Consider the following 12,493-nt stretch of genomic DNA (forward strand, 5'->3'; position numbering starts at 1 on the left):
TGTTAAATATTGCTTCCTCAGGGATGACCTTCTGAATACTCTAGAGCACGTCAGGTTGCTTTGTAACACATCACATTTGTAAATGAATTATTTGTGTAATTGAGTAACTTCCCCAGGTGTAACTGACATATCATTTTCTGCCCCTCCCTTCTTTTGTTAAGTGTCCAAGATGAACAGTAGTTCTGTAAGGGTAGAGACTAAGTTGAGATTTGTCTGATCTATCACTGTATCTCTGATGCCTAGGAGTGGGCCTGAATGAATATAAGTGTTCAGTAAATAATTTGTAGAGCTATTGACCAAGGGCAAAATGAGTATGGAAAGGGGGAGGATGGAGAGAAAAATAGACATTGGGGATGTTTGAAAGTAGCCATTGTACAATTAAAAGTAGTATTGAACCTACAACAGCTGTTACCCTGACACTGTGTTTGAGTACTGTTGATCCTTGAACAACAGGATTTTGAACTACACAGGTATATTTATATGCGGAATTTTTTCAATAAATGCAAGCACAGTACTGTAAATGTATCTCCTTCTCTTTATAATTTTATTAATAACATATTTTCTCTATCTTTATTGTAAGAATACAGAATATAACACACGTAACATATGAAATAGGTGTTACTTGACTATGTTATCAATAAGGCTTCTGGTCAACTGTAGGCTATTCGTAGTTGAGTTGTGGGGGAGTCAAAAGTTATATATGGGTTTTTGTGTGGGGGTGAGGAGGGGTTAGCGCCCCTAACCTCCACATTGTTCAAGGGTCAACTGTACTTCAGTTTTTTTCAGAGAAGGACTAAGATAGATTAGGGAAGAGTTTTTAAGATCTTCTCCATTGTTAAAGCTTTAAGGAAAATAATTGGTGAGACAACTCTTCTTTTTACAGGTAGTTCTCATGTGTTGGGAAAATCGTCTGTATGATGCTATGATCTATGTTTACAACAGAGGCATGAATGAATTTATTAGTCCAATGGAGGTAAGATATTTCCTAACTTGGACACATATTTGTCTATGAATGGCCTTTTTCCTGTTCATTTACTTTGAATAGATTCTGTTTTCATCCAATCATTGTTTAATTTCTTGTAGATATATTATTAGACTTGCACCCATTTTAGCTTGGGGCGTTAGGTGACCTTGAATTTCATACCTTCTGCCATTGCTTTCTTTTTTGTCTGCATAAATAGGTATTTAAATCCCAGGGAGCAATAGATAAAAGTAATGCCTGCCTGTTAGACTAAGTTGGTTTGTTTGTTTAAGAATTTTTGATATTATAGTAAGTTTTCCAAAAGGTATAAAATATTCATATACTTACTGTGTGTAGTAAATGTACTATTAAGAAATATTATTTGTAGATATATTGTGCTGGGGGAAGGTCCTGATAATGGTGGAATATCTTTATTTGTTAATTGCTAATTTGTTGCTTTTTCCAGTTTAGCACTTACAGCATGCATTATAATTTATTCTCCTAATCACTAAAAAGCATTTGGTCTTATTTTAAAAAGAACCAAATGCCGTATCCACTTTGTTATTTGCCTTAAATTGAGGACAGAATTGTAGATAATGGATTGTGGATATAGGTAGCACCCTGCCAGCCCATTGTTTTATTACAATGACTAATTACCTGGCTTACAAAAGCCAGGCATCTGTGGAAGGCATCCAGTCAACCTTTTTTTTTTTTTTTTTTTTGCATATTTAATGGCTATCCAAAACTGTCTTCGGTATTGCTAAGTCAGCAGTTGTCTTGTGATATTTCATGCTTTCTTAAACACCCTTAGCTTTGTAGGTAGGTGAATATTACTCTAATTCAAAACTCCTCCAGTTTTGGTTGTCCCTGTCTTCTCTTGGTCAGTTTCCAAAATGTGCCACAGCCCTCTTCCCCTGGTTTTGACCCTGATTGTCTGTGTGTCTAGTAAGGATTTTTTACACTTGAACATCTCTCAGCTGCTTTCCTCCGAAGTCCAGTACTTCCCTGGAAAGAACTGTCAGCTGGCTCCTCAGTGAGATCCAGGACCTCCCTACATGCAAAAAATGTTTTGTCTCACTCTTAAACCACAGTTAGGAAGAATTAATGCAGTTTCTGTGGGATGCTCCAGTTGGATGGTCCGTGGAGGGAAAGCCCCGAGAAATTCCCAGAGAATCCGGGGAGAGCTCCAGGCCATCAGAGGGTCTCATTTGGGCCACCAAATGTTGGACATCCCAGTTGCAAATGTGGGGCGCTCTGATCACATGGGGGCTGGTGGCACAGGTGGTGAAAGAATTCACCCAAGGCAGAAAGAGAGAGAAAAGTTTACTGAATACACCGTAAAGGTGTGGAAGGCAGGCAGGACAGCAAAGGAGAGACAGCAAAGGCAGTCGTGAGCGGCCGCAGTTACAGGGTCAAGTCAGGGAATATGGGAAAAATGGAATTTTCTCTTCTTTGGTAATCTTAGGAACTGTGCGTGGTTATAATTGGTCAGTTAGGGACTGTGGCTATTTTGAGGTGGGTCGCTCAATGAACCTATTTGAATTTCCTGTTTGCTTTCAGCTCCTTGGTCTTGGTTGCCGTGGGCCCTTTTACCTTGATCAGGTTTCCATTGCCCAAGCCCGTTCTCTAAAAGCGGCCTCTACAATTTCTGCCTTCTCTCAAAATAATCCTTAGAAACAGATTCTAATTTGATATATTCTATGGTGATAAAAATGATTGCTGGGTTTTTGTTATTGTTGCATTTTAAATTTTAGTTTTGTATGTGTGTGTTTTAATCCTTAAAATCTGGTTTGCATTTATATCTATGCATCTCAGATGGGCTGTGGGCTATTAAGGTTGCCTTGTTTTGTGTTAAGAGAGGTTTTCAAGTTTAATGGTTTTCAGAAAGAGCTTGGTATTTGTTATTAAATAGTCATTTGGAGAGTTTAGCAATGGGAGGTTAGGTAGGTGTGTTCTGTGATTCCGTATTTGTAACTTTCTGCTCACAAGGAAATCACTTGTCATTATTTGAAGTTTAATTATTTTAGTACTTAAAGAGGTCTAAATTAAAAGGTCTCCTGCCTCTTGAGAATTTCTAGATTTTCTGGAATGACAGTGTCATCATATTTGAGATGACTACCAGGGTCTCTGAAATCTTTCCTTAGTTGTAGCTGTGGCTGCTTCTGAGGTAAAAGTAGTGCCTTGTGTTGGGAGGGAAAGCACTTCCTCTAGGAATTTAGGTCTCAGTGCGGGGAGGAGGGCTGCAGATTAGCTGACAAAAGACAGATTAACAGGAGAAAAGGAAAGGTTTATTCACACAAGTACTGGGAGCACTTAGTAATGAGAACTTTACTGACTGGCCGGAACTAAAGGTTTATACACCTGTTTAACAAAATGTTGGTTAGCGAGGAGGGAGGGATTTAGGGCCTTTCTAGGAAAATAAGGATTGTTTTTTTTTTTTTTTTGGCTAATGAACAGTTTGATTTGCAGTTCCCAGTTCTAAGGGCCTGTCCTCTCCCAAACAGGAAACTCCCTTTGAGGAAGGCCAATGTAGTTTTATCATTAATCTTACTGTGTTTTCAGAGGCTGTGTTTAAATTTAGATAATGTTTCCTTTTGTGTCTGCTGTTCAGATGTTTTCAGTTTAAAATAATCTTCATTGCCATTTTGGTGGGCTATTAATCCCTTCACTTTTTTTTTTTTTAATCATTTTGAGGAACCTAAGGATATTTATATCAGAAATTACAACTCAACAAACACCTTCACCTAACTGGTATTTACTAAATGGTTTCTTTCAGTGAGGAATATGATAACAGTTGTTTCCTAGCGATTCTTCAATAATAGTTTGTGTCCACCTTAAAAGTTTTTGTATTTAATCCCAATAGCAAATAACTGATTTATTCAGAGAAAGGTGATTAATAGTATAAGATTCTTGATTGTTTTTTGAAAATATAATTTTTTTAAAAATGATGGTGATTGTTTTATTTTTAATTTTAATGCAGAAACTTTTCAGAGTCATTTCTCCTCCTCTGAATGCAGGAAGAACACTAACAGGTATTACTTTTCTAAGTCTTAATTTTTTTCTCCTTTTTCTATTTTAAGATATTTAAATTTCATAAAATTCAATTTTATGTGTGCAGTATGAATTTTGATAATCAAATATAATTATATGATCACCACCATAATCAAACGGTAGAAGGAGCTAGAGTTCCTTCACACTAAAAAGTTTCCTCCTACCCGTGGTACTCAAGCTTTTCCTCCAGGCTGACCTCCATGCAATCACTGATGTACTTTCTGTCACTACATTTCTTGTAAGTGGAGTCATACAGTAGGTGATCTTTGGTATTTTATTTCTTTCACTTAGCTTTATTTCTTCACTTTTACTTCACTTGTTTGTAGAGATACATCCATCTTGTTGCATGTGTTAATATTTTGTTCACTTTTACTTCTGAGTCGTATTTCATGGGTTGGATATACTGTCATTTGTTTATTCACCAGATGATGGACATTTGAGTTGCTTACAATTTGGAGCTGTTCTAAGTAATGCTGCTACTTTAGTGAACAAGTTTTGTTTCTAATTAAACTTTTTTTAATGAGGAAATTATAGAATCACGTGCAGTTGAAAGAAATAACACAAGAGATCATGTATTCTCTTTACCCAATTTCCCCCAGTGATAACACCTTGCAAAACAAAAGCACAATGTCAAAACTGGATATTCACACTGATAAAGTAGAGATACAGTTTTATTAAGCACAGGTATCCCTTATATTGCCTTTTCCCCCCATCACCCTTAGATATGAATAAGTTTTTGTGTGGGCAAGCTCCCAACCTATTTTGTCCCCTCAAGTGGCCATTAGGTTGCTGATTTGTACAAGGCTTTTGGTTTTCAGAGCTCTGGTAAAGCTGGGGAAAGGGAGATGGGACTAGGTAAAGTTAAAATGCCACAAAGCTCACAGAAATGAAGAATGCCTTTGATGGGCTCGTTAATAGACTGGACATAGCTGAGGAAAGAATCTCTGAGGTTGGGGACATAACAGAAAAGTTAAAAAAAAAAACAAAACCAAAAACTGAAAAGCCAAGGGAAGAAAGACTGAAAAAAGCAGAAGAGAACATCTAAGGCCTGTGGGACAAGTACAAAAGGTGTAACTTACACATAATGGGACTGCCAGAGGGAGAAGAAAGAAAGGAACAGAAGCAGCATCTGAAGCAATAATTACTGAGGATTTCCCCAAATGTATGTCAGACATCAAACTACAGATCCAGGAAGCTAGGAGAACACCAAGCAGGATAAACAACAAAAAAACCCAAACCTAGGCTATTATATTTAAATTGCAGAAATTAAAGCTAGAGATTGTGAAAGAGGCCACAGGGAAAAAGAACTTTACTTACAAGGAGCAAAAATGAGATTGACATCCAACTTCTTAGAAACCATGCGGGAAAGAAGAGAGTGGAGTAAATATTTAAAGTGTTGGGAACAAATACTTAAAACGTTGAGAGAAAAGCCCATCAACATAGAATTTTGTATCCTTTGTAAAATTATCCTTCAAAAGTGAAGGGGAAATAGACTTGCTTAGACAAACAAAAATTGAGGGAATTTGTTGCCAATAGACCTGTCTTACAAGAAATATTAATAGAAAATCTTTAGAGAGAAAGAAAATAATATAGATAAGAAACTCAGATTCAAGAAAGAACATCAGAATAAGTGAAGGTAAAACAAAAACTTTTATTTTTCTTATTCCTTTTACCAAAGAATTGTAGAACTTACTGTATAAGAATTGCTTTTCAGAATGCCATCATTGCCACTAATGATTAGGGGTACACAACTGTCAATTCCATCAGGTCTTTAGATCGGCATCCAAGTACAGATTCTTATGCAGCAGCAACACACATGCTGCTCCCAGCACCATGGAGAGTTTTACACGAGTTTAACTTGAACAGAACTTGAGAAACAGGGCTGTAAAGGAGAGCAACTCGAATGCCACGAATGGAACATAAAAGCGACGCCACCATGGAGTCAGGCAGGCAAATGAGAACACATGTCTTTCTGGGCTCTATGGTACAGCAAAATTTGAAGCAAAATTTCCAGGAAAAAAGAAAACAAAACACATTTCCCCTCCTTATTGTTTTATCGATCTGGATGCTTTGTGTTGCGTGTAGAAAAAAATTTCTGAAATTCAGTTCACAGAGGAGAAGAGGACAGGGAATGGACTTGATTCTTTCCCTGCTCTGCTGTTCACTAGACATGGGCTGGGGAGGGAGTTTGAGCTCTCCTCAAAAAACATTGGCCTTTGCCAGGACAGACATGCATGGCTGTTAGTGCCCCTTGCTAATTGGTCTGCAGAGACCTGGGCTTTGTGAGGGAAATGATCTTCCTCAGGAGGAAACTCAGTTGACAAGCAGGGAAACTATGAGGAGTAGAGAAAGTGCAACCTGATTCCCCTCTAACCAGCCACTGCTGAGGACTCCAGACTTTTTACTGGGAAAAGGGGACTGCCTCAGTGATGCGCAGTCTTTTCAAAGACAGTGGCATGTCAGCCAACATCTAGGGGACTGAGTGTACCCCCCAGAAATCTGTGGTCCAGCAGAGAAACCAAGAGCTTAGCTCCAACAGTAGTTTCCAGAAACATACTGCCCAGTTTTCTCAGGATGTACCCCGACTTTTACAAGCTGCTCTGTCATGAACCTCTGCAAATGGTGTCTTCTGGTCATGGAGTCTAGGGATGTTGCAATGTTGAGGCCTGGACTGCAGTTCTGAGGTGTAATTGGAGTGGCGTCCTCTACCCCGAGGCCAGCTGAGGTCAGGAACCCACTCCCCTGCTTCCTTCCAAACACAGCATGTATAGACCACACCACCAAGCAACAAGATTCAAACAGCTTGGCTGAAGAAGAACTCTGTTTTTCTTATTCTTAATTGACCTGTCAGGTAATAGTTCAAGATAATAATAACAATATATTTGATTATGTGTGTGTGGATGCTTGTGTGTTTTATGTTTATGTATAAATGAAATGAATGGGAGCAAGGACACAGGAACAGGAGAGAAGAATTAAGAGTATTTGGTTAGTGTAAGATACTTCTAGTACCTGTGAAGCGGTATAGTGTTACTTGGAAGTAGATTTGGATTGTAAATCTATTTGGATTGTAAATCATTAGTAAATTTATGTTGCAAACTTGAGAGCAACAACTTAAAAAAGGATGTATAATTGATACACTAGGAAAATGAAAAAACAGAATTATATAAAATGCTCAGTTAAAACTTCAAAAGGCAGAAAAAGTGTTGAAGACAGAACAGGAATAAAGAGTAAGGACAAGAAATAGAAAACAGTAAAATATGGTAGGCTTTGATCCAACCTTATCAATAATCATTTAAAATGTCGGTAGTCTAAATACACCAATTAAAAGAAAGGGATTATTAGAATGGATCAAAAAATAAGACTCAACTAAAAGTTGTGTATAAGAAACATATTTTATTTTATTTTTAAGTTAAATTTCAGTTAACATACAGTACAATATTGGTTTGAGGAGTAGAATTCAGTGAATCATCACTTATATACAATACCCAGTGCTCATCACAGGTGCCCTCCTAAATACCCATGACCCATCTAGCCCATCTTCCACCCACCTCCCTCCATAAACCCTGTTTGTTCTCTATCATTAAGAGTCTCTTGTGGCTTGTCTCATTTTGTTTCCTCTCCCCCCATATGTTGTTCCCCCCTCTTCCCATATGTTCATCTGTTTTTGTTTCTTAAATTCCAGATGTGAGTGAAATCATATTTGTTTCTCTTATTGACTTATTTCACGTAGCATAATACATTCTGGTTCCGTCCACGTCATTGCAAATGGCAAGATTTCATTCTTTTTGATGGCTGAATGACATTCCATCACACGTGCATGCATACACACACACACACACACACACACACACACACCCCACATCATCTTTATCCATTCATCAGTTGATGGACTTTGGGGCTCTTTTCCATAGTTTGACTATTGTTGATAATGCTGCTATAAAAATCGGGGTGCTTGTCCCCTTTGAATCTGTATTTTTTTTTATCCTTTGGGTGAATACCTAGTAGTGCAATTGCTGAACCATAGGGTAGTTCTATTTTTAGTTTTCTCAGGAACCTCCATACTCTTCTCCAGAGTGGCTGCACCAGTTTGCATTCCCATCAGCAGTGCAAGAGGGTTCCCCTTTGTCCATATCCTTACCAACACCTGTTGTTTCTTGTGTTATTAATTTTAGCCATTCTGGCAGGTGTGAGGTGGTATCTCATGTTTTCATGTGTTGGTTGGTCATCTGGATGTCTTCTTTGGAAAAGTGTATGTTCATGTCTTTTGCCCATTTCTTCACTGGGTTGTTTTTTGGGTGTTGAGTTTGCTAAGTTCTGTATATATTTTGGATGCTAACCCTTTATCAGATACGTCATTTGCAAATATCTTCTCCCATTCCATAAGCTGCCTTGTAGTTTTGTTTATTGTTTCCTTTGCAGTGCAGAAGCTTTTTATCTTGATGTGGTTCCAGTGGTTCATGTTTACTTTTGTTTCTCTTGCCTTTGGTGATGTGTCTAGTAAATTGCTCTGGCTGAGGTCAGAGAGGTTGCTGTCTATTTTCTCCTCTAGGTTTTTGATGGTTTCCTGTCTCACATTTAGATCTTTCATCCATTTTGAATTTATTTTTGTGTATGGTGTAAGAGAGTGGTCCAGTTTCATTCTTCTGCATGTCACACCATCCAGTTTTCCCAGCACCATTTGTTGAAGAGACTGTCTTTTTTACATTGGATATTCTTTCCTGCTTTGTCAAGGATTAGTTAGGTGACCATACAGTTGTGCATCCATTTCTGGGTTCTCTATTCTTTTCCTGTGACCTATGTGTCTGTTTTTGCACCAGTACTATACTGTCTTGATGACTATAGCTTTGTAATACAGCTTGAAATCTGGAATTGTGGTACCTTCAGTTTTTTCTTTTTCTGGATTGCTTTGGCTATTTGGAGTCTTTTGTGATTCCGTACAAACTTAATGATTGTTCATTCTAGCTCTGCGAAAAATGCTGGTGGTGTTTTGATAGGGATTACATTACATTTATAGATTACTTTGGGTAGTATAGGCTTTTAACAATGTTTGTTCTTCCAATCCATAAGCATGGAATGCTTTTCCATTTCTTTGTGTCCTCTTCAATTTCTTTCAGAAGTGTTCTATAGTTTTCAGAGTATAGATCTTTTACCTCTTTAGTAGGTTTATTGCTAAGTATCTTATTGTTTTTGGTGCACTTGCAAATGGGATCGATTCCTTGATTTCTCTTTCTGTTGCTTCATTATTGGTGTATAGGAATGCAACCGATTTCTGTGCATTGATTTTATATCCTGTAATTTTGTTGAATTCATGGATCAGTTCTAGAAGTTTTTTGGTGGAATCTTTTGGGTTTTTCATGTAGAGTATCATGTCATCTGCGAAGAGTGAAAGTTTGACTTCCTCCTTGCTGATTTGGATGCCTTTATTCCTTTGTGTTGTCTGATTGCTGAGGCTAAGACTTCCAATACTATGTTAAACAACAGAAGTGAGAGTGGACATCCCTGTCATGTTCCTGATCTCAGGTGGAAAGCTCTCAGTTTTTCCCCATTGAGGAAGATACTAGCCGTGGGTATTTGGTATATGGCTTTTGTGATGTGAGGTATATTCCATCTATTCTTACTTTGTTGAGGGTTTTTATCAAGAAAGGATGCTGTATTTTGTCAAATGCTTTTCTGCATCTATTGACAAGATCATATGACAAGATCATTATTCCACAGCCCAGGAATAAATCCCACTTGATCATGGTGAATAGTTCTTCTAATGTACTGTTGAGTTCAATTTGCTAGTATTTTATTGAGAATTTTTACATTCATGTTCATCAGGGATATTGGCCTTGTGGTTGTCCTTTTAGTGGGGTCTTTGGTTTTAGAATCAAGGTAATGCTGGCTTCATAGAATGAGTTTGGAAGTTTTCCTTCCATTTCCACTTTTTTGGAACAGATTGAGAAGAATAGGTATTAATGCTTCTTTAAATGTCTGGTAGAATTCCCCTGGGAAGGCATCTGGCCCAGGACTCTTGTTTATTGGGAGATTTTTTTTTTCTTTTTAAATCTTTATTCACTCACAGAGTGTGAGCAGGGGAGGAGCAAAGAGAGAAGGAGACACAGAATTTGAAGCAGGCTCCAGGCCCTGAGCTGGCAGCACAGAGCCTGACGCGGGGCTCGAACTCACAAACCATGAGATCGTAACCTGAGCCGAAGTTGGATGCTCAACCAACTGAGCCACCCAGGTGCCCTGGGAGATTTTTGATTATTCATACAATTTGTTTGCTGTTATGGGTCTGTTCAAATTTTCTATTTCTTCCTCTTTCAGTTTTTGTGGTATGTGAGTTTCTGGGAATTTGTCCATTTCTTCCAGATTGCCCAGTTCGTTGGCATATAATTTTTTTCATAGTATTCTTTTATAATTGTTTGTGTTTCTGTGGTGTTGGTTGTGATCACTCCTTTTTCATTTGTGGTTTTATGTATTTGGGTCTTTTTTCTTTCTGATAAGTCTGACTAGGGGTTTATCAATTTTGTTAATTCTTTCAAAGAACTAGCTCTTAGTTTCATTGATCTATTCTATGGGTTTTTTTTTTTTATCATTTATTTCTGTTCTGCTCTTTATTATTTCCCTTCTTCTGCTGGTTTTAGGACTCTATTTGCTGTTCCTTTTCTAGCTCCCTTAGGTGTAAGGTTAGGTTGTGTATTTGGGTCCTTTCTTGCTTCTTGAGATAGGTCTGAGTTGCAGTATACTTCCCTCTTAAGACTGTCTTTGCTGCATCCCAAAAGTTTTGGACTGTTGTGTTTTCATTTTCATTTGCCTCCATGTATTTTTTTATTTCTTCTTCAATTCCCTGGTTAACCCATTCATTCATTAGTGTGATGTCCCTTTTTTTTAATGTTTGTTTGTTTGTTTGTTTGTTTGTTTATCTGAGAGAGATAGCAAGCCTCAGAGGGGCAGAGAGAGAGGAAGAGAAAAATACCAGGCAGGCTCCGTGCTGTTGGCTCAGAGCCCGACATGGTGCTTGAACTCACAAACTGTGAGATAGGGGTTGATGAAAAGGGAGAGATGAATAGGCTGAGCACAGAGGATTTACAAAAGTGAAAACTATTCTGTACAACTGACAATACTGTAATGGTGTTCATATGTCAGCATAAATTTGCCGAAACCCAAACATAGTATGCACAACATTAAGAGTGAACCCTAATGTAAACTGTGGACTTCCTGTGATGATGTGTCACTGTAGATTCATTGATTATAAGAAATATATTACTCTGGAGCAGATGTTGATAGTGGGGGAGATAATGTGGTGTGGGGATAGGGGATATATGGGGAATATCTATACCTTTCTCTCATTTTTGCTGTGAACCTAGTGAAACGTCTCTAAAAAAATGAAATTTATTAATTAAAAAAATTGGAATTGAAGCATATTATAGTTACTCATAATTTCAAGCAATTCAAGTTTATTTGCACTTATGACAACACAGATCTGGAGTACAGTAAAACCTTGGTTTGCGAGCATAATTTGTTCTGGAAACATACTTGTATACCAAAGTGAATTTCCTTAGAAGAAATAATGGAAACTCGGATGATTCGTAACACAACCCAAAAATACTCATATAAAAATGATTATAATACTGTAATATAATACAAAATAATAAAGAAAATACAATATAGAAAGGAAAATAATTTAAACTGCACTTACCTTTGAAAACCTTCATGGCTGCTGTGAGGGAGATGAGAGAGGAGGGTTATTGTGCAGGACGACTTTCACTATCACTGATGGAATCACTGCTGTTTATTGCCTCAATGGAATCTTTTTTGTTTTGTGCAACTTTAACAAGGAGCCTATCCAGTGACGCTTTCTTTTGCCTCCTTTTGAGACTTTTGTGGAAATGTGACATTGCATTGTTGTTAAATAGATTCATTGCTCTCACTGCTACAGCCTTATTTGGGTAGTGCTTTTCTACAAAATTTTGTACTTTTCCCACATTTTATACGTCTCCCTAATCTCATTTGAAGTGAGGGATTTCTCTGCCTTTTTCTCCTCCTTCTCTGCAGGTGACATGCAGACACAGACTTCTTATAAAATCTTGCAATATCGGCCACTTGCATACCTCATTCATACTTCCTTGATGATTTCCTTCTTTTTTTTTTTTTTTAAATTTTTTTTTTTTTCAACGTTTATTTATTTTTGGGACAGAGAGAGACAGAGCATGAACGGGGGAGGGGCAAAGAGAGAGGGAGACACAGAATCGGAAGCAGGCTCCAGGCTCTGGGCCATCATCAGCCCAGAGCCCGACGCGGGGCTCGAACTCACGGACCGCGAGATCGTGACCTGGCTGAAGTCGGACGCTTAACCGACTGCGCCACCCAGGCGCCCCGATGATTTCCTTCTTAACTTCCATTGTAATCATCTCCTTCTTACCGCCTTTCTTTTCAGCCTTTTTCTGCATGCAGGCCGTTGTATATGCTCGCATGGATGTTGGCTACAGTACAGTA

At 38.0% G+C, this 12,493-nt stretch overlaps 1 protein-coding gene across 3 annotated transcripts in view; it reads left to right on the top strand.

Annotated features, from left to right (window-relative positions):
- VPS8 (VPS8 subunit of CORVET complex) overlaps positions 1-12,493 on the top strand; it is a 240,499-nt gene that overhangs the window by 80,075 nt on the left and 147,931 nt on the right. For all 3 annotated transcript variants that reach the window (XM_047098538.1, XM_047098537.1, XM_047098539.1), the window contains 2 exons: positions 884-973; positions 3,942-3,993. In XM_047098538.1, coding sequence (XP_046954494.1) covers positions 884-973; positions 3,942-3,993 — 142 coding nt within the window. The remainder of the gene's footprint in view (positions 1-883; positions 974-3,941; positions 3,994-12,493) is intronic.

This window comes from Lynx rufus, unplaced genomic scaffold, assembly GCF_022079265.1.
Source record: "Lynx rufus isolate CCGP_SWC_20201006 ecotype Redwood Valley unplaced genomic scaffold, mLynRuf1.p SCAF_5, whole genome shotgun sequence".
Classification (NCBI taxonomy): Eukaryota; Metazoa; Chordata; class Mammalia; order Carnivora; family Felidae; genus Lynx; species Lynx rufus.